This window comes from Colletotrichum spaethianum (genome assembly GCF_022836535.1).
Source record: "Colletotrichum spaethianum MAFF 239500 DNA, contig26, whole genome shotgun sequence".
NCBI lineage: Eukaryota > Fungi > Ascomycota > Sordariomycetes > Glomerellales > Glomerellaceae > Colletotrichum > Colletotrichum spaethianum.
The window spans coordinates 271,602-292,277 of record NW_026054796.1 but is presented as its reverse complement, the minus strand read 5'-3'; the positions used below and the strand labels follow the sequence as shown (position 1 = coordinate 292,277).

General features: G+C 55.2%; 7 protein-coding genes across 7 annotated transcripts; 1 reads left to right on the top strand and 6 right to left on the bottom strand.

The window, feature by feature from the left end:
* Positions 1 to 344: 344 nt before the first annotated feature.
* Positions 345 to 3,102, bottom strand: ColSpa_09045 (glycogenin-1; the record flags this gene model as incomplete). The annotated part of the gene is made up of 6 exons (XM_049275257.1): positions 345 to 716; positions 807 to 1,509; positions 1,561 to 2,081; positions 2,132 to 2,716; positions 2,790 to 2,896; positions 3,015 to 3,102. The coding sequence occupies 6 exons, from the start codon at positions 3,100 to 3,102 to the stop codon at positions 345 to 347; spliced, it is 2,376 nt and encodes a 791-aa protein (XP_049131214.1).
* Positions 3,103 to 8,002: 4,900 nt separating this feature from the next.
* On the bottom strand, positions 8,003 to 9,391 carry ColSpa_09044 (metal tolerance protein 4; the record flags this gene model as incomplete). Its single annotated transcript, XM_049275256.1, has 1 exon — positions 8,003 to 9,391. One exon carries the CDS (start codon positions 9,389 to 9,391, stop codon positions 8,003 to 8,005), a length of 1,389 nt encoding a protein of 462 aa, XP_049131213.1.
* A 1,822-nt stretch (positions 9,392 to 11,213) lies between these two features.
* ColSpa_09043 (putative mRNA-splicing protein ubp10) lies at positions 11,214 to 12,216 on the bottom strand (the record flags this gene model as incomplete). Its single annotated transcript, XM_049275255.1, has 2 exons — positions 11,214 to 12,071; positions 12,151 to 12,216. The coding sequence occupies 2 exons, from the start codon at positions 12,214 to 12,216 to the stop codon at positions 11,214 to 11,216; spliced, it is 924 nt and encodes a 307-aa protein (XP_049131212.1).
* A 730-nt stretch (positions 12,217 to 12,946) lies between these two features.
* On the bottom strand, positions 12,947 to 15,346 carry ColSpa_09042 (ATP-dependent permease MDL2, mitochondrial; the record flags this gene model as incomplete). The annotated part of the gene is made up of 1 exon (XM_049275254.1): positions 12,947 to 15,346. The coding sequence occupies one exon, from the start codon at positions 15,344 to 15,346 to the stop codon at positions 12,947 to 12,949; it is 2,400 nt and encodes a 799-aa protein (XP_049131211.1).
* A 967-nt stretch (positions 15,347 to 16,313) lies between these two features.
* Positions 16,314 to 17,758, bottom strand: ColSpa_09041 (UPF0507 protein; the record flags this gene model as incomplete). The annotated part of the gene is made up of 4 exons (XM_049275253.1): positions 16,314 to 17,158; positions 17,211 to 17,411; positions 17,495 to 17,586; positions 17,661 to 17,758. The coding sequence occupies 4 exons, from the start codon at positions 17,756 to 17,758 to the stop codon at positions 16,314 to 16,316; spliced, it is 1,236 nt and encodes a 411-aa protein (XP_049131210.1).
* Positions 17,759 to 18,835: 1,077 nt separating this feature from the next.
* ColSpa_09040 (clathrin light chain) lies at positions 18,836 to 19,677 on the top strand (the record flags this gene model as incomplete). The annotated part of the gene is made up of 3 exons (XM_049275252.1): positions 18,836 to 18,878; positions 18,935 to 19,161; positions 19,216 to 19,677. The coding sequence occupies 3 exons, from the start codon at positions 18,836 to 18,838 to the stop codon at positions 19,675 to 19,677; spliced, it is 732 nt and encodes a 243-aa protein (XP_049131209.1).
* A 369-nt stretch (positions 19,678 to 20,046) lies between these two features.
* ColSpa_09039 (uncharacterized protein) lies at positions 20,047 to 20,513 on the bottom strand (the record flags this gene model as incomplete). The annotated part of the gene is made up of 4 exons (XM_049275251.1): positions 20,047 to 20,108; positions 20,165 to 20,276; positions 20,299 to 20,383; positions 20,509 to 20,513. 4 exons carry the CDS (start codon positions 20,511 to 20,513, stop codon positions 20,047 to 20,049), a joined length of 264 nt encoding a protein of 87 aa, XP_049131208.1.
* Between the last annotated feature and the right edge of the window lie 163 nt (positions 20,514 to 20,676).

Genomic DNA, 20,676 nt, shown 5'->3' with positions numbered 1-20,676 from the left:
TGGACGTGCCAAACTAAGCACCATCTGGATACTAGTCTTTGCAGTGATGAAGTCGGCCTATCCACAAATCGAACGCTGATGAACTGCTCAACAATATTCTTGTCTCGCCACGCCATGTTGGATAGTAAAATGTGATCATGTGCCGTATATTACTGTTCGCTGCTCCTAATCTTGACATTATCCCTTCTCCCCTCAGCACTTCTCTCATAAACATGACCGCCGATATTATACAGTTGAAGTCCGTTTCCCATCTCCACATGCCACCAGTTCTCATCCCTCGTATGCCTGATTATCGCTGCTGGGTAATTAGATATTAGACAGGAATGCTCACGCTTTATGATCCGTCACGTGTCGAGTACATCGCGCTCCTCCTCCGTGGGCAAAGCCGGCGTCTCCCTCAGCGGGGCCCCTTCGCCCCTCTCCCAGGCGGTGCCCGGACCTTGGTAGGCCGGCGCCGGGATTGCCGTGGTTGTCGACGATGCCTGGTCACCACTCAGACTGCGCAAAGCGCTCGTGGTCGCGCTGCCTTTTACCGGCTGCGGACTGAGCACCACCCCTCCAGATGACTGCGCGACATAAGTAGGCGAACTGACACCCTCCGAACCAAACGGCAGGGAACGTGTTGGGATCTCGCGACTCACACCCTCGGGACTACCTTCACCGCCACCAAGTTTCTTCAGCAAAGCCTCTGACTGCTGCTTAGCCAGTTTTTGGAGCTGTGCCGAAGGGTCCTTGGAACGCCAAAGCACGTTAGTCAATTCGCAAAGACAGTCTGCAGGAGTCCACCGAATTCCATGCACACATACCCAGTCCGACTGCGGCGGCACGCCATGGGCGACCGGCAGCTCCTCCTCGTCATCACCGTCGCCAGGTCCGGGGCCTCCACCCCAGAACTTTGGTCGACGAATAGGTGCGGGAGTGACTGGAAGACTAGGTCGTTCGACAACACTTGGGAAGTCGGTGAGCTTGAGCCCATGCTCCTTTGCCGACGTCTCACCAGAGATGCCCACCGAACCTTGGCTCTTTCCACGACGGTGCTGTTGCAGACCCTCAACGTAGCGCTCGATCTCGGGCACTTCGTCCCAGGCATTTGTACGTGTGAAAGCGGTCCAAGGATCCGATGGGCTTACTTTGATGGTCGGGGTGGCTGGGGTGCTGTGCTCGCTTTTCTGACCAGTCATCGATGATCCTATAAGAGACGGCTCAGCGGGAGCCTGGGATACGGGCGATGCCGCTTGCTCACCAGTCGGTGTGCTCGAAGATTCCTCTGCTTCCGGCTCGGCCAGATCCACGGTGAAAACTCTGGTCGGCTTGGGCTGGTTGACTTCCCAGGGAAAGAGTGGTCGAGGCTTCTGTGTTGGCTTTTGCTTCGGAACCTCGTACCACATGTTTCTTGGGGGACTCGGGTATCGTTCGGGGGGCACAAACGGAGCGGGGTCTTGAGACATCTCGTAGGTCTGCGAGGGGAAGTTGAGCGCCTCGGGTCTCGAATCTGCTGGTGGTGGTTGTCTGGGCCCAGTTAGCATCAAGTCCACAAGGCAGAAGCAGCATCACACAAACCTCTGAGCATCCCATGCTGGTGGAGGAGGGCTTGGCTCTCGCGTCTGCTCCACGGGTGGTGGTGTCGGACCCCGCCCCTGATGTGCTGAAACCTGCTCTAATCGAGCCTCAGCCTGCGTTCCAGCAAAAGCACCAAACGACTCGCTGGGAGGGGGAAACGATTGGCCAGCCTGATACGCAATCTCAGGCTGGTATCTTTGATCATGACCATGGTGCGGCGGTTCATGATGCGGGTATAGCTGGGAAGAGCTAGGTCCATGGGCATCGTGGTGGGAAGAGCCATGAGCCTCATGGCCCGGAGAAGGTGGCATCTGGTAGTATGTGCTACCATGACTGTGGGAGGTTTGCGCTCCGTGATGGTGCTCACCCGTTAATGCTACTTGCGTAGCCTGCGACTGCGGCTGGAATTCTCCTTTAGTAAAGTACTGTACGATCTCAGGAACCTGATGTTCCTGCTGCTGATGCTGCGAATGCTCCCCGTGATACTGCTGCTGTTCGAGGGCGGGAGCAGGAGCCGTTTCCTAGACAGACGTAAGCTTCCGATCTGCCATGGCAGCTTAGCAAAACTCACGGCAACTCTGTAGTGTCTATCATAGACGGCCCACCATCTCCCAATCATGTCTTCAAATGGCGAGTCTCCTTTGCTTGCCTGCCGGCCTTGGAACCAGGGCTTGTCGGGGCCAATGAAATGTACCATGTTGATACTCGATTGGAAGTGTCGATAGGCGGGCACATATTGGTAATGCGCCGAGGGTGTCACGTTGTACGTGAAGCTGATTCGGTTGTACGTGTTCTTGAAGTGCATGTTAAGAAGACCCTGGTCGGCGCCATCGAATGAGATGCCTCTCTCGGCCATTGCCATGAGAGCATAGTAATCTCCCATGTTGGGACTCAGAACCATGACACCCGTATTGAAGAGGTCCGGCCATCCGATGTCAGGCGCGGCGGAAAAAGGTGCAGCAATGTCAAACAGCTCGTCAGGAGCTCGGTAGGCGACCACATCGGCGTCGATGTAGACAATCTTGGAGAATTGAGTCTGCCTCCAAAGATTGACCTTGGTAAATGCCGAATGTAAGTCGGGCCGGTTCATCAGGTAAAGGTTCGCGGGTCGAGCGTTCCGTATGCGTGGGACGGGAATGACTTGATCGTATACAGCCTAAAGCAGGAGAGGATCAGCACACTGTTGCGAAGGACCACGGACGCACAGAGTTGAGTCGTTGGAAATTTACCTTCAGTTCAGTGATGACCTCGGCGGAAACGGTGTCGAGCGTGACCAGGACCACCAGCTGTTTGGAGGTGCCAGCATCGCGTAGAGAATGAGCGAGAACCAATGCGCCTGGTCGCAAATGGGTCAGCTGAAGATTCGAAAGTGAACTGGAGACGTTGAGCTAACCTGGGAGGTACGTGTCGTTCAGTAGAAGCTATGCGAAAGTGGCGGTTAGCTCTTTGTTTACTTTCCCCCCCCGCCGTTCGGATCCGCGACGACGGTTGGGATGCACGAACCGTTGCGTAGACTTGATCCCCTCCACGAAGAGAGGCCATTGTATATGTGGGGAGTTTGGAGACACAGGACTAAAGAGCAGAATCAACGAGACAACGACGAGAGAACGGTGTTAGCGAATGGCCATGAACGGTATTGTACAGGTGTGTCCGTCGAAGATGGTGCAGAGCGAGAGCGGCACGACAAAAGTTGTTTGTAGGGTGACGGGTGACGGATGGCGGATGGTGTGGCGGGGATGACGAGCCGTGCGTCCAAGTCGAGGTTCAAGGTCCAGGTCCAGGTCCCGTCCAGGTGCGAGCCTGGTGCGGAGAGAGAGGGAGGCGTGGAGGTGGGAAGACAGCTCCAAGGTGGGCACACAGCGCTGCATGGACCAGGGTACCTTGCTGTGTAAGAGTAGCTGACAATGGTCTGCGAATTGGTGTGGTATTCTCCCGTATTCAGTTAATGCAGACACGACGTGGAAGAGAGAGAGAGAGAGAGAGAGAGTGTGTGTGTGTGTGTGTGTGAGGGAAACGAGGGAGCCAGCTATAGATGTCTGTTACAGGCAGGCACTGGCGCGCAGACGACAGGACAGGCCTGGACAATCAATCTGTGTCTGTTGCTCGCAATCATACCATTAGCGGGAAATCGGTGTTAGTCGCGATGCCTGGATTGTCATTTCTCCCGCCCTCGCTCGCGCGGGAGAGAAAAAGAGAGAGAGAGCTTCAGGTCATCGTGCAGCAAGACAAGAGTGAGAGTCAGCAAAGCTTGGAGGACGTACCGCTGCAAGATGCTGGTGGGCTGCGTATAGCGAAACCAAGGCCGTGCAAGTACCTTGACCTCTTCGCGGAAACTAAAAGTTTCTGGGGAGCAAGACTGATGATGCGCGACCAGGGACCCAGGTAGAGCGATACGGGTTTGGATAGGATAGAAGGGATGGCGTGCGTCGTTGGATAGCAAGACTAGCGAAGCCGTTGCAGCAATTGAAATTGCAAGTGGGTGACGATAGCTGGGCGATATGCTAGCGGTCAACAATACGACGAGGTTATGGACCTTTGGAGGAACAGCAAGACGAAACCTCTTTGCCCTTCCGTCAAGCCTTCAAGGTGTCGGGTTGGGGACAGCACACAACTTTTTTTTTTCGTTTTGTTGTTTGTCGTCAATGACGAACAGAAGAAAATAAAGGACGGAAGCAAAGCTGAGACGACGTCTCGCGGTCTGACGTCGCGAGACAGGCGAGCTTTGAGTGCGTTTTCCCAGCGGGCCCTTGCGCCTTCGTGTCTGGAAGCTCCAATCTTGCAGATTCTTACCGAAAGTGCGCTAAATAACTGCCCAGGAAGGTCAGAGCTCTTTTCGGGTTTGAGTCTAGGTAGTCCTACCTTCGAGCTGCAGGCCCGTTGGACAATCGTTGTGAATGTCGCACCCTATTCTACACAAGTTGTAAGGTTCGTGTTCGTCATGGCCATTTTCGCAACGACACATGGGCTTGAGTCACCCTTCTTAATCCTCCGTTGAGCCTCGTCCATGGCGCCTGAGGCTCGTTTTTCCCACATCATTCCCCGGCTTCGCAGGATCTCAGAAACACAAGCCGTGCCAGCGGTGTCAAACGACCACACACGACTCAGATATATTAGGCCATTCTTCTCATGGTTCGGGACTCTTTCTTCGCACACTTCTGGCATGTTGCCCAATCTACCGCCTCTGGTAGCCACGGTTCTGGGTCTTCTACTCCTGTGCTGTTACCTTAGTCCACTGTGTAGATGTTGGAGCAGTCCCCCCCCGGTTCGCCACAGTCAAGGGGTGATGGATAATAGAGCCGTAGAAGTCTCTGGAACTTGCTGGGAACAGTAGTTGGCCTTTAACAACACAGTCCATGGCATATCCGAAGGCCGGGCCAACTACACTGGACGGTCTGTGGCAGTTGCAAGATATGCCGTCCAGACAGAAGCGTCTCCTCCCTTGTTACGGGACGTGGATGGGAAACATAACCTTGAAATTAGGCCAAACTCGGCACCGCGTGCGTGGCGCGCGTTGACGTTAGTGGAAAAAGAAATAACGACAGATGGAGGATCTTGGCGCAGTGTTGTGTCCCATTCAATGTGCCCTGTACATTTTTTTTTTGCTGCTTTAGAGCTCAACCCGACTCTTCAAACTCCGACCTCTTTTTCTCCTTTACCAGGCTAATGAATGGTGTGCTGTATCCCAACGCCAATTTCCTTCCATGAATGTAGTGACCTCAACGGCCATGCTGTGTCACCTGTCAAATCTTACCACGGAATTCGCACTTCACATATCCTTCACTCTTCTGCCACTGTCGTCTGATGTATACGCCGGATATCCCTACCATGACACCCTCAAAAGATTACTGTGGCCCAGTTGTGCATAACCATCTCTAGCCGCCGTAGCCATCCTTGATCGATGCATGGATGGGAAGACACAACGCAGGAGGATCTGGAAGCAACGCCCTCACGGATCTGTTTGGAGCAGACCGGTCGCCCACCTTTTGCGTCAACCTTTCCTACCCGCGATCGATACTGTGGATGTCAGATGCGCTTGAAGGAAGCAACAATCCAACTTAAACTCTACTTTCCTTGGCCCCATCCTCGAAGCCCTCGAAGCTCTGTTCATTGAGGGAAAGGGCACTTGGCCGAAGCTTCCCCGCACTCACTGCACCGTGCCACCAGGGCCCGCCATTGGAAGGCAAAAGGAGATGACGTGAAGCTAAAAAGCTCTCCTTCCTTCCACCCAGCAACTGCTCCTGCCACAGTGATGATCCCTCTTTGGATCTGGCTAGCCGTGGCGTCTGGGCCTTCTCTTACTCTCAGTGACGACTTCTCTTCCTTCCATGACCGAGACGTGGGTAGGATAGGCACTCCCACCAAAAAAACCAACAAAAAAACACCCAGAACGAGGGTGATACCTATAGTCCTTTTCAGGGACCCCGACCCGAGCCAGGTGCAGGCAGGCGCAGGGATGTTGTCTGGCCGTTTAACCCTCTTCCTGCATCTCCCATGAGCCCAAACCCCCCAACCACTCGCATCGTCCAGACCTTTTGTGCCGCCTTCCTGTAGCATCTCAAGTGCCCCAACTCACCGGCTGGTCTCTACTGCAAATAGCCAGCTGCATCACGCTCTCTCGCCATGGATATCCATGCGCTTGGCCACCGTTCTGCTTCAGACCAGGTCATCTGCTACTCAAACCAAGGCCGATCAGCTTCCAAACCCGAACTACAGATGCTGCTTACGGCTGTAAGTCATCAGACCTTTCCGTCTTTCAACATGATCTGCTCCCAGTTCTTACAGTTGTCCTCCATCACGTATTTCGGTCACTCGGCCTTCGCCCAGTCCACGCTTCCCTTCGTATCATTGTCTGCCAGCCCCCGAAACCACTCATCTTCCACAACTGCATATACTGCTTATAGATTTGGCCCTCAACTGCGTCAGTCTCTGCTTGTAACCCTGCGATATCATGAACAACCGCACACTTCGACTCGGTCACGAGTGTGGATTGCCCAGGGAAGTTGCGCTCCATAACCGCCCATTACACGTCATCTGGACTGAGGGAGCATTGAGAAGGGCAACGCAATTCGAGCGGGTGTCCTGACGCGGAGACACCTTGCGGATCACCTCCGGGTCGTGACGTGCGGGGTCCAGCAGCGCGAGTGGAGGTGCTGCCGATCTGCACCAAGGGTCCACCCGGTACAGCAGGCATATCGCCAGACCAGTCGCCCAGTAATCTATCGTCTCTAGTTACTGCAACTTGCTAGGCAGTACTATGTCTAGCAGCCGGCTGGAGTATGAAATCTGTGTTGCTACGTAGCGCTCTTTTGTCCCCGGCATTATCACCTCTGGATCTTTTTTACAAAGACGGGTGCTGACTGCGTTCTCCTTCTACAGCCGTTGCGTCAGCCTACGCCGAGACCTGGCCAGCATCGCCTAAACCTTCTCGACCTCCCGTACGAGCTTCGCCTAGACATCTATGAGCTCCTGCTCCTGACGCTTGACCCCATCGTCGTGTCCAACCATAGACGTCAACTCCGTGTGAAAGTTGAGCCGCCGAAACACCAGATAGCCTATCTACGTGCCCCTCGACCAAGGCCCCGTGTAGTGACGCTCACTTACAGGAGCCCCCACGTCGAAATCCTGCAGACATGCAAGCAGATCAGCCATGAGGCTACTCCCGTCCTCTACCGCAAGAATGAGTTTATCGTCGGCCTAAGACTGAGTGGGAGAACAGAGGCTAGGATCGACTTCACAGACCTGGCCGGCTTCTTCCTCTACTCTTTACGCCCTTCTACGTTGCTCCAGCTCTCCGCGATCAAGTTTCGAGGTGCCTGCCGTTGCGATCAATGGCTTACCTTACCTGCCGGAGCTGCGTATGCTACCACCGGTTGCGAGCTGGGTAGCATGTGCCCCGACGGTTGGGACTACCTCCAATTGGCGTATTTGGTTACCAGCAAGGCTCTATCGAGCCTTGAGAAAGGTGGGTGTCCCCTTGGCCCCGTTGGGCCTCCAAGTGCTCGTCCTAAGACCCTGTTCAACTCAGATTTCGGTAGGCTCAGGATTTGTGCATTTTGCAACACCAGTCATGGTCAGCAGTTTATCATATAATGGTCCTAGCACCCCAGAGGCTGCTGAGGCTGGTTCTCATGCCTTACTGACGTCGCATGCCAAACAAGGGATGGTGCAAAGAGCAACGCGATAGCACCAGCGGGCATCATGGGTCAAACTCTAACACTGATACCCTGCAAGGTATCTATTATATACTTGCAATTCATAATCATTATTTCGTGAACGCAGCCCTGTCTGCAGCCCAAAATTCCATGGGGCCTGAGTTGTGTATTCCTTGCGCCGTCCGGCTTGTCAGAACCAAGCTCTGCTCGAATCCAAAAACGCCGTGGAGACCCAAGCAGCCATCGTCTCCAAATCTAATACAACCTCAACCGCAGAATTCAATGTTCCGCTACAGGTCCTTCTTGAAAGCGTGCTCCGGCTTATGAGTGGTCTCGTAGTCGATATGCACGTAGGCCCGCTCCACATCCGGCAGACTCTCCAGTTTGACCTGTAACGCCTCGGCCACGTCGTGCGTCTCGGTGAGTGTGTTCTCGGGGTCCATGACGATGTCCACTTCGGCAATGAGCCTAGGCCCCGAGTGGTAGACACGCACTGTGTCGATGCCCTGGATGGCAGGGGAGTGCGTCAGGCAGACGTAGGTGATGAGCTGCTGCGTCTCAACCGACGCGGTGACGCCAACAAGCAGCAAAAACTCTGCGATGGCGGTGCGCAGCCAGATACCCGATACGACGAGCGACAGGACAATGGCACCCGTTGGGTCGATATACCATTTGAGCTTGGAGCCGCCGACCGAGGTGAGGATGCCGAAGCCGTTGACCAGGAGGTCGTTGCGGTGGTCCGACCAGAGGATCCGCACCTGGGAGTAGCGGTTCCGCAGGGAGAAGCAGTAGAGAAACAGGACGAACTTTGTGGCGAAGGCGACGCAGACGGCAACGATGGGCTCGATGCGGAACGGCTTCGTCTCATCCGTCGTGGGCTGGCTCGCCAGCTCGCGCGCGGCGAAGGCGATGATGATGAGCGAAACGGAGATCATGAGGAAGCAAAAGACAATGTTGCCGACGGTCTCGAGACGGGCTTTTCCGGCGGGAAAGCGGCGCGGGTTGACGCGCCTGATGGCGCGGCTGGCGAGGATGAGCGTCAGGTTACTGAGGGGATCGAAGATGGCGTCGGCCATGGTGGTAATGAGAGAGAGGGAACCCGTGCTGATGGCGGCGTAGAGCTGCAGGGCCGTGAGGAGGACGTTGGCGGCGAAAGAGCCCCAGACGGCGATGCGGAATTGCAGCTGGTCATCGCCGGCCTCCTGGCGGGCCTCGGCGACGTGCTCGTCGACTGATTTGAGCATGCGCTCGATGGCGGCGTTTTGTGTTTCGTAAAACTGCCGGATCTTGTGGCTCTGGCGCCAAGGGCTGCTGCTGCTTCTGCGACCATTGCCGGCCGGGTCCCTCTTGCGCGAGGTATTGGCCTTGATCTGGGCGAGGTCCTCGGGGGTCTTGAAGGCAGAGGAAAGGCCATAGGGGTCCAAGTCGGAGCGCAGATGGGGCTGACCTTCGACGTCGGTGAAGGCGGTGGAGTGGCGAGCGGCGGCTTCCTGCTTCTCAGACTGGGAAGAGACGAGAGGTGGCGATGCGTTCTCGAGGGCCGTACTAGAGGCATTGGCCGGGACCTCCTCGCCAGCAACGGACATGGAGCCTCGGGATGAGTTGGCGAGGTGAGACGGCGTGTGCAGGCGGAAGGGATGCGGGTGCATCGTGATGCTCTTGGAGAGGTCAGGCTCCATGACGGCGGTAGATTGGACAGGCCGTAATATGAGATACAAGCGAAGGATGCTGTTGGCGAACTCCGAGGCGTACTGCCCGCGTTGGCCTGGCGGATTGAAACGGACCAGGCAGGCGGACCGCGGGATGAGGGGAGAGTGCGAGGTTCGTGAGAGCGAGAGGGAATCGTATGGAACTGGCATGTCGGGTTGGCGCATCGCCCTTTTTCAAAGAAGAGCTCTGAGACCTTGTGCTGCAGGGTCGATGTGGCCAACCAGCAAACAACGCGTGCAGCTGCCACTCTGGGTCCCGGTCCGGCCAGTCGGCGCAAATGTAGGCGGATAATGATAGGCAAGACAAGCTTCTTTTCTCGGAGGCAGGATCGCCGGGGACGTGAGCTGTGCGGGGAGGCGGTTGCAACGAGTAAGATTTTGTTGTTGAGCTATCAAGGCTGTCTTCTCGTCCCTTCCCTGTCGATGTGTCTGACTTATCTCTGTCGTGTCCTGATTAGCTCAAATTGAACGCTGACAAGGTGGAGGGAGGTAAGAAGCATGGAGCGCAGGCCGCAAAACAAATGCAGAGTTGTGAGCCAATCATTTGCCCACGGGAGGTCTACATGGAGGGCGGATTGCTGCTAGACGCGAGAACGGAGGATAGCAGTCTATCGTCTGCCTCACAAAGGCCTTGTCTTAGTGCTGTGTACCCACAATACGGCATTGTGCTCCTGTGTTGAGAGTCGGTGAGCCTATCGACGGAACACGCGGAAGGACTTCCTTCGCAGCAGCGACTCCACGACGGCGTTGAGGTGGGCATATTCGAAGCTGATATTGACCCAGATTGAGAAAAGGAAAAGCACCCAGCAGACCCAGCCAGGATTGAACAAACGAGCCCAATTGCCAAGTCTTGTGACTTGACATGATGCAGCAACGGCGGCATGTGCGGGCAGCTCTGCTACTGGGGAGATTAACCCGTGCTGAGTGCCATGCTAGACAGCGCCCTAGTGTACTCTAGGAGCTGGTAGTGTTGCCAAAGAGGAGTCGTTCTTGACGGCTTCGCCAGGACGTACGGGTGACAGTGAGTGAAGGGGGCATTTGGGGCTTTATGCTGGTTGCCGTTGTCGGTGCCGTGGCCCCCTTGGGAATACCCGAAGTGGACCGTTCAAAAGTCGTGAAGCAGACACAGGTGTCCTTCCTCGGCTGAGAAAGCAGGTGTCGTCCACAATGGGGTGGTGATGCTGTGGACGGCGTGAGCAGCTGTGCCGACTCGTGCGATCCTGAGATACTGGGTCATGCCGGAGGGCCGCCAGCAACGAAAAAAACGACATGCGTGGGCAACAGCTACAAAGGTGTGTAGTTGAAAATGCCCCGGAATGCGGCTGTACTTTATATTTTCGAAACGAAACGTCACCTAGGGCCGAGACTGGCGGGAACTGGCACCCGTTCACGTCCATGTTTCTGTCGCGCTTCGGGCACGACCGGAACCCCAACCCCCCCCCAGTCGGGGAGGGCGTCCACCCGGTTGGCCTCCTTCATCCGCCCGGGTACCCAGCCAAGGTCACGACTTCCCATGACTGGCTCGATCCTGTGAGGCCATTTTTGTTGGGCTTGGAGGGCACTTGCGGTCATTTGTGATTCATATGTTATTTGGAAGAATAGATGGGAGACAAGTAATGAGCATGGACTCAGTCACAGCGCCTCAAGCATTTACTCCTTGCCCAGGGCCGAGCCTGTCCTGTCTTACTGACATGTCACATCACCAACGAAATCCTGAAAATTCATCATTGATTACAAAAGCCATTGAAGTACAGACAACTGGGCCAGAGACCACGCAGCCCCATCCAGCCTCCTACAACTTGGACTCGGGCCTTGCAGCAGTCTCCTCAACCCTCTCCAAGACCCAGTCTCCAACGTCCTTGAAGAACTCATCCTTGCAGAGGTCCGCGTGCAGCTGGTGGTACGCCCCCTCGTACGGCTTGTGCTTGCTGTCGTCGATGCTCTGCGCGCCAAGCCATTTCTTGCTGGCATGGAAGCACGTCGTCTTGTCCTCGGTGCCGTGGCCAAGCCATAGGCTCTTGACTTCCGGGCTGAGCCGCAGCTTACCGTTGGCCAGCGCGTCTGTCCTCTCGAGCATCCCGGCGAGCCCTTCCAGCGTGCCCGTGTTGTGCATCATGTCGTCATCGCGGATACTCTGCTGCACTGCTGGGTCGCGCGTAAGTTTCTCGGCGGGGATCTCGTTGACGAGCTGCTGTTTCGGCAGCACGCGGCTCGCGAGCTTGCCGAAGAAGACTTTTAAGAAGCTCGGCTCCTCGCCGGGTGTAAAGGCGATGAAGGGGCTCTCAAGGAGCCACCCGCGCACCTGAGCGACGAGGTCGTTATACTGCGGATCGCTTGCCAGCGCGAGAACCTCGCCGCCGCCCATGGAATGGCCCATGACGAATACCGGCACATTCGCGTCCGCTGAAGACGAGGACGAGGGCGAAAGCTTGTCGCGGATGAAAGCAGCCACGTCGGCGAGCACGCGCGACGTCGGGCCCGTGAGGCCCCTATCGGCGGGCTTCGCGGCGCTGCGGCCCCATCCACGCTGGTCCCAGCTGAAGACCTGGATGCCGCGGCCCGCGAGGTAAGGAAAGAACTCGGAGTAGCGGCCGACGTGGTCGCTGAAGCCATGGACAAAAACGAGCTTGGCCTTGATGGGGCCTTGGGGCTGTGATGTAGCGTTAGCGAGCTGTAGACCGATTGGCGGTTGTATGAGCTGGAAATGTGTGTGCATATGTGTCTCTTACCGTCCAGGTCGTGCTGTGCAGCTTATGACCGTCCACCTCAAAAGTACCCTGGGTTTCAGTGGCCATGATGGTGATGATGTAATGAGATGCGCTGCGACCGGGAAAATGGACGTGATGTAGTCTTTTCTTCTTTTGGGGGGAGCGTTATAGACCAGACGTGACGGTCAGCTCTAAACAACGTGTGAGGTGTGTGATGAAGTGAAATACAGAGGAATATGTCTCCCTTGCTTCAAAGGCTTTCACGTGTTACCGCTGATGTCTGATTCAAGGCATCCAAGTGGTGGTGGCGCTGGTGTGGCACTGACAAAGAGCTCCGCTTGCAGTAGGAGCTTGGGCCTTTAAAGAAGAGCTGGGAGCTCCAGCTTTCAACCTTTCCGTCCGCTTTTGGCTCGGCGAGGAACCCCAAAAGCAATGAGCCAACACTTGTTCATCCGTCGCTTCCGTTGAGCTTTGGTCGGCAGCCTACACAATGCTTACAATAGCCGAGTCACGGAAACGGCCCAAGTCTATTCACGTCTTGCGTCTTGCCTTGCTTTTCGTAGCTTTGAAGTCTCGAGTTTTTTTTTTTTTTTGTGTATTTGCAGGACCCAAGATGCCCCAGCCATATCGAGCGGAGTTAATTCTATAAAGATGTGTAACCCGTAAATGCTTTGTAGTACACGAGATGGCAGCGCTTAGCTGCTCACCAGCCCGAGTTTGTGGGCAGCTGTTTGACATGAAAAAACACTAAAAAAACATTGAAATCCACCTTTGATGCGTGTCTGCTTGTTTCCAACATTCAGAAGGCGCAACCCTATCACCGCCGCGGTGCTTGTTCCTTGGTCTCCTCCTGCAGTTGACTCTCTACATCCTCCTCCGGCTCCTCTTGCTCGAGGTCCGACTCGATCTCTTCCGACTCTGTAATGTGACCTCGTTCGCCGGGGCGAGAGTCGGGAACCTCACCGCCGCTCATCTGCCACTCCATGAGCTTGCTGAATGCGCTGTCCTTATCAGCCGACAGCTCCGTGTACTTCCCAATCTCGGCGACTCCGCCGTTGTTGGAGAGCACAATGATTAGGTCGGAACGCTTGATGGTCGACAGTCGGTGCGCAATCGAAATAGTCGTGTTCTTGCCCCTAAGGAGTGATGTAAGAGCAGCGTTGACGAGCGTCTCAGACTCGGCGTCCAAGGCTGAGGTGGCTTCATCGAGAATGAGGATGTCAGGGTCTTTAATCAGTGCTCGTGCAATGGCGATGCGCTGCTTTTGGCCACCAGACAACTGGGAGCCTCGGGCACCGACCTGTGTATCTAAACCGGCGGGGAGATCGCTGATGAAGTTGCAGTTTGCCTGTCGAGCTGCTGCGACAATTTCGGCTCGAGTGGCGTTGGGTTTGCCGTATGAGATGTTCTCGGCAATGCTGCCGGAGAACAGGACGGGTTCTTGGGCGACCATGCCGATGCGACGGCGTAAAGACTTAACGTTCATCTTTGAAATATCGACACCATTTATGGTGATAGAGCCGGAGGTGGGGTTGTAGAACCGCAACAATAGGCTAGCAACAGTCGACTTACCACCACCAGACGGTCCCACAACACAAACGTTGCTGCCCCAAGGGATCTCGAAGTTCAGATCACTGAAAATCTTGACTGCCGGGCGCGTGGGATACGCGAACGAAACATTTGAAAATTTGATGGGACCTTGTGCCGACTTGACCTTGAGTCCAACCGTTTGAGAGATGCCGGGCTTCCTGTCCTGAAGCTCGAACAGGCGACTGGCAGCGCCGACTCCCTTCATCAGCTCGGAGTAGAAAGATGATAGACCGAACAAGCTGGATCCCGCGAAAGCCGTGTACATCATGAAAGATGTCAGGTCTCCGAGACTCATGGCCCCGTCGCGGACAAAGTTTCCGCCGACTACAAGCATGGCGAGAATGGTCATGTTGCCAGCCCAGCCCGTCGTGGCAAAAAATGTTGCTGCAATCGTAGACTCCTTCTTGCCCAAAGCAAAAATCTTCTTGACCTGGTTGTTGTAGCGAGCGACCTCTTGGACCTCACCGACGAATGCCTGGCTCGTTTTCACGTTGCCGAGACGCTCTTCAGCAATCTTGGTCAATGTACCCAAGTTCTTCTGGATGCCCTTGCTCACATTCCTGATTGCACGTCCGTAGAAGAAAGCACCAACGGCAACGGGCGGCAACATGATTAAGAGCAGCCCGGTCAGCTTCGGGCTGAGCCAAACCATGACACAAAAGCCGGCACCTCCGCTAAACAGAGCTCTCAGACCGTCGCTGATGTTTTGAGTGATGGACTTGCCAACAATAACGGTATCTGAGCTGAGGCGTGAGATGAGGTCTCCGACTCGATTCGCATCAAAAAACTCGGCGTCCTGAACATACGTTCTCCTGTACAAAGACGACCGCAGGCGGGCGACGACTCTCTCGCCGACAATGCGCAGGAGAATCACACGCCCAAAGTTGGCTATGGCTCCGACAGTCAAGATAACGCCCAAGGCCGTAAAGAATTGTGGCATGGTTAGGCCGAACAGGCGCGCATCCTCCGAGGGGTCTTTGGTGGCCATGTCGAGGATTCTGCCAATAGAGAACGGAATGGACATGGTGACACTGGACGAGATGACGAGGAAGATCATGGCGACTCCAAGCCATCGCAACTCTGGCCGTGCAATCTTGATCAACCGCCATATCTCTGAAAACCCGGCCTTACCGCCTTGTGACTTGCCCTCCTTCGACAGCTTCGCGCTGAGGTTGACCTGGGCGGCTTTGGCGGCCCTCTCGGTTTTTTGAAAATCGTCAAGTTGTTCGCCATCCTGGATAGCCGGCTCGGCTTGCTTCAATTCTCTCTCCTCCTCACGCGCCGTTCCTGCTTGCGTAGTAGGTTTCGAGTCTTGCTGTCTGGGGAACCCGTTCGAGAAATAACGCAGGATCGCGGTCGATCGGGGCAATTGAGGCTTTTGAAGGAACGGGATCGGACGCCGCTGCGCAAAACAATTAGGGGTAGCCGATCGCGCTACAGCTAACCGTTGAACGGGCTTGGAGCTGAAGTTTCTGATCTGTGAAAGGAGGGGATGTTGTAGGATTCCTGATGTCGTTGAGGCATTGCGCAGGCCGGGGAGAGTCGCCAAAAGCGAGGTCGAAGTCGCCGGGCAGCTCCCGACGCGGTGCGGGAGCAACACCGCTGATCGCGCTACTCCCGTGGCCATTTTGGAATGGAGTTGAAAATGGTCTTATCTCATGGGAGGCGCATAGTCAAAAAGCGTGGAATAACGAAGCGTCATCATACGAAGGAAAGGTGCGAGTTGCGCATGAATACAACAGTCGAGACCCGGCTGTTAAAAGGACGAGAAAGATTCCGTCATCGTTCTGCGCTCAAAATTTACAGCGCTCAAAGGTGCCCTGCGACCGCTGACGCGCACTGTAACAGGGCCCCCTCGGTCATAGTCGGGCCGGCCGTATCTTTGCGCCGAAATTCCACTCCGTCTCAGCCGAGGATGGCTGGCTGGCAGAAGTCCAGCATAGCGTACCATGTAAGGCGAGGAGGGCAGTCGTGACTGGACCTATTTGCCAGCTTGCGGCATCTCAACTGGTTCTCGCCAAGGTACCCAGATGGTGGCATTTTCTGTTTCTTCCCTTCGTTTATTCCTCCAACTCCTTTGTTGTTGCTCTCTGTCCCCCTGGACATCCCAGACAGCACAGAACGGACATAGATGCGAAGGTGGCATAAAATGAAGAACATAACCAATACTCGCTTTTTGCGTGACTTCAATCAGTGTCTTGTGTTGTTTTGTATTTGCCTATTCTGTATTGCTATGATTCACAGGTTATCAACTTCCTTACGTACATACATGTGAGGCTGCAACGAAACTCGATGCTGCCGATCGTTAAGCCAGGTCTGACCCACGGGAACACAGCCTCATTCTAACCTCATCATGGTCAGCTTCACAAGTGCTGATATCTGCCCCTATTAGGATTGATTCCAAGTACAAATGATAAAGTGTCCACCTCATGCTTTGGCCCTCAAACGGCCCTAGACTCGGCGATAGTCGTCCAAGCCAAGGCACGCCTCTTGCGTGCTTTCTAGTATAATATTACAAGGTTCCTCCCGATGCCTTTAAAGTGTGCTAGCTACAATGAGTTGTTGATGTTGGACAGTCCGTGACAAAGATGTCCTCAAACGCTGCCATTACTCTCCTTGCGTAGCATCTCAGCCACGTCAGCATCGATTCCGTCGTCGCCTCCAAGATCCGGGAAGTCGTCTCCATCAAGTCGGCGTCTCTTGTTTGCACCGTTGGCAGAGACAGGGATCGACTGGTATTGAGAGGCGAGGGTAGACAGCATTTCGATACCAGACGCGGCAGGCGGCTGAAATCCTTGGCTTGATGCCGAGCGTGCGCGGTCTGCGTCCGTATGATGAGAGATGGCTGGCTCATCATGGGCGGGTGGGGGCGTCAATGCCTCCACGGACGGTGGCGTGAAAGCCTCGACGGGCGGGGGAGTGAGGGCCTCCACCTCTGGTCTCTCCGGCTCCGGTGTCTTGGATGCACCGTTGCCTGGGGACTTTGAAGCCTCGTGTACGGGCAGACCGCGCATAATGGCCTGCTCGATCTCGCGTCTCTTCTCCTCGGTCTCGGCCTTTCGCGAGGTCAGCTCGCTGTACTGTCTCTCGTCGCTGGCCAGCGCCTCCTGGCTTGCACTCAGAAGTTTTTCAAGTTCACCAATGAGACCCTTTCGGGCCTTGACACACTCGGCAACAGCTCCCTCGGCACTGGCCAGGCTCCTCAGTAATCCATTGAGGCGTGCGGCGTAGACGGGGGCGGACGGCACAGGTGTCGAGGGGTCAGTGATTTTTTCGAAGTCCTGATTTGCTGTGCTGATGGCTGTCTTAGTGGGCAGGTTGAGCTTTGAGACGTCCTGATACGAGGTGACGAGCGGAGCGAGCTCTGCGGGTACGGATGGACCGCCAATTCCAGGGCTGGTGAAGGCTGCCTTTGCGGTTCCACGGGCCTTGTCAAGTTCTATCGCAACGTCAGTACAGCATACTGAGGTCGGTTGGAAGAATGAGCCTACCATCAACACGCGCCTCAATAGCCTGTTGCACAGGCGGCTCGAAGATGAAGCGGTCCTTCCATACGTCGATGACTCTTCTAAGCTTGTTTTGGATCTCAGCCGGTGCTCCCTTATAGGCCAACGCCGTCGCTTCGGCGATGACTGGAGAGAAGGCGATCAGGAAATCCTCCTTATGCCGGGCCTTGGATTGTTGCGTGACCTCTGCGGGTGTGTTAGTCATATTTCGTTGTCCACATCCCATTGTTGAAAGGTAGACAGCAACGTTCATCCCTTGAGGCACTCACCGTTTGCAAGGTAGATCAAGCTTAGCCTCTTGGTACTTGATGAATCGCGGAGACGTTGCAGCCAAAGCTGAACTGTGCGATCTGCATGCCGCCTGCGACAAAGAGTCAGCTTGCTCGTTGACAAGAAGGGAGTGAGCTTAAGGTCGGAGTCGGTGGGCGGGCTCACTTGTGGAACATGATCCATTGTGCCGCAGTCGCGATGCTGTCATGGCTCTCATTCAAGGCTGACAGCTTCGCTAGCACAGCATCGTCGTTGTAGGCCATGTTGATCTGCTGCGGGCGGTTTCGGGGGCGTGTTTTGGTGGTTGCGACTGAGATGGGAAGGTACGGACGGCTGAACGAAGTTTGAGTCGTGAACAAGATCTAGGTGTCCAAAGATTTTTTTTCCTGGGGGGGAAAAACAACCTTGTATCCCGGGGTTGGATATGGGATGGCTGTGGGAGTTGGCGACGATGACTTATAACACGTATTTTTTGCAGTCAAAGAAGAAAAAGTCGAAGTGCAAAGTTGGGCAATTTCTGGTGAAGGTCACCCAGTAGTAAGGTGGGCGGAAGAAAAAAAAGGTCTACGATCAATCAATCACTGGGCTTGAAACTCCAGCAGCAAACACCCGACCTCCCCAAGTTGCTTGCGCAAGGTGTCCGGTTCAGTGCATAAGGCGGCCCTTATGTATAGAGAGCCAAACAGTGAGACTGATAGGCTGACGACCCTGGGCAATGAAAGGTCCGCTTCTCGAGATGGATTGACGGGTTGGCTGGTGAGAGAGAAGTCGATATCGATGTCAGTCAGTGGAGGTCGAACGGGATCAAAACAACGCTGATGGTTCAGACGTGGTTGCTCCTGCTCTCTCTAGCCACCTCAGACAGATATCCACTTTACTGTACCAGCTATAAGCAACTAAGCGTTCACCAGCTGCCTACCCAGCCACAGGGGGGCTCGGACCACCAACGTTACGCCACTAGGGAAATCGCATTCAACTAACCGACAAAGGACAGCTTCGACGGATAGGTAGGTACCTGTGCACATGCTGCACACGGCAATCACCGCTCCTGGCCAAGGTAGCCTCACCTGCTGTACCTATGGAAGTACCCTCTTTACCTTAACTCGACTTGCTCCTTCTGCCCACACCCAGGACCGCACCCGAACATCGCCAGTCCAGCGATCACACATTTATTAGCCAGCCAAAGTCCTTGCACCGCGCCGACAAGCACAAGATACCTCAGCTTCATTTGCCGGCCGAAACCACCATCTGCGACTGGTATCTGATCCCTCAGTACCTAGCCACTTCGACCAGTTGTCCTTCTTTCCTATTTGTCACCAGCGCACACAACTGTCATCAAGATGGCCGACAGATTTCCTTCCCTAGAGGACTTCGATTCGGGCGGTATGTTCATAACAAGGCGATGGATACACGTTACCAAGCTAACGCACCGCATATAGCCCAAACCGACATCAAGGACTCGGGCGCCTCCCCCTCTGCCGACGACTTCCTCGCTCGTGAGAAGGCCCTTCTCGGCGACGATGCGAACCAGTTCGCCACTGCTGACGACTCTGCCGCCTTTGGCACCGGCGACGACGATCTGCTGGGCGGTGGAGGCAGTGGCAATGTCATTAGCGAAGAGTCCACGTTCGAGTCGCAGTTCCCCGACCTGGCCAACCAAAACGAGGTACGTTTACCCCACGAATCCTGGTACATGTTTCGTCTAACACTATTTGAACAGGCTCTCGCTCCGGGTGCGATTCCCGGCGCCGGCATCACTGCGCCAAGTGTCAACTACAACTCTGGTTACAGTGCCTACGTCGAGGAAGAGGAGGAGCCCGCGGTGATCCGTGAGTGGCGCGAGAAGAGAGACGCACAAAATGAGAAGCGGGCGCAGCAGTTTGCTGCCCAGCGTGAGGAGACCATCAAAGAGGCCCGAGAGAATATCGACGACTTCTACAACAACTACAACGCCAAGAAAGAGAAGGGCATTTCCCAGACGCGCAAGGAGGCCGAGCAGTTCCTGGCCAGCCGCGAGGACACCGTCTCCGGTGGTACGAGCTGGGAGAGAATCGCGAAGCTGGTCGACGTTAGCGGAAAGGGTGCCAAGGGCGGTGCCTCTGGCTCGGGCAAAGAGCGCTTCCGTGAGCTCCTGGTCAGCCTGAAGAAGGACGAGAAGGCACCAGGAGCCAGCGGCTACTAAGTGCAAAGAATGAACAGATGGGCGAATGGATGATATTAACGGCATCGCCGTACGAGAGCGCCGGCAACCGCGCAAGCACCGATACTTTGGAGTTGTTTGCGGCGCCAGTGCGCATGTGTATTCTAGATGACCTTTCCTGACAAAAAGAAGGAGCGGGAAAAGGTTGCCTTATGGTAATTCTGGCGGGCATAGTCAAGAAACTTCCACGATCGAGACGTCACATTATTCCCTACCTCAATAAGGACAAAAATGTATGCAACAAAAGAGAGGCCAGTCTAGTGCCAATTCGGTCTATTGATCGCCCTAAGAATCATACAGTCCGACCCCGAGTCTCTCGCTTTACCGCGTGGAACATATCGCCAACAGCGTTTAGTTCTTGCCGAAGTAGGTGTTGTAGCCGAGAACCTTGCGGCCAGCGCCGTAGAAAGTAACTGTTGATTGTAAGCGCTCAGCTCAACGAAGCTTTAGCTGAGGGCTCGTAACGTACCGCCAAGGGTTCCCCACAGAAGGATAACGTAGGGGGTCATGTAAAGACGGCTGCGAGGGTTCTGCGATAGTTGAGTCAGCCTCCGTTCGTCGGCGCTTGCGCCGGTTTCGCACTATCGGGGGGATTCAACGTACGATCTTCCAGAGACGAGTGTGCTCCTTGTAGGCAGTCTGGTAGAACTTCTGGAGCTCCGGGACCTTGTTCTTCGCGTCGACGAGACTGTGCGGACGTCAGAAATGCCCTCGTACGATAGTTGCTCTTTGCACCGAAACTGGCAGCCATTGACAGCGAACGGTGCTTAGACAGCAGTGACTGGGTCTACTGTCTCGAAGGGAGTCACGTACCCCATTTTGATCGATTCAATTGCGATATGCTCCGGGGTGTGGTGGTTTGCGGCTTCCTAGGCTTTCTCGAGTGTCGACTATGAAGGACGGACGGATCAATCACGAAGATGGGACCATGGCTTGGATTGGTGGGCCGACGTGCCCGAATGACTAAGCAGACCCGCTTTT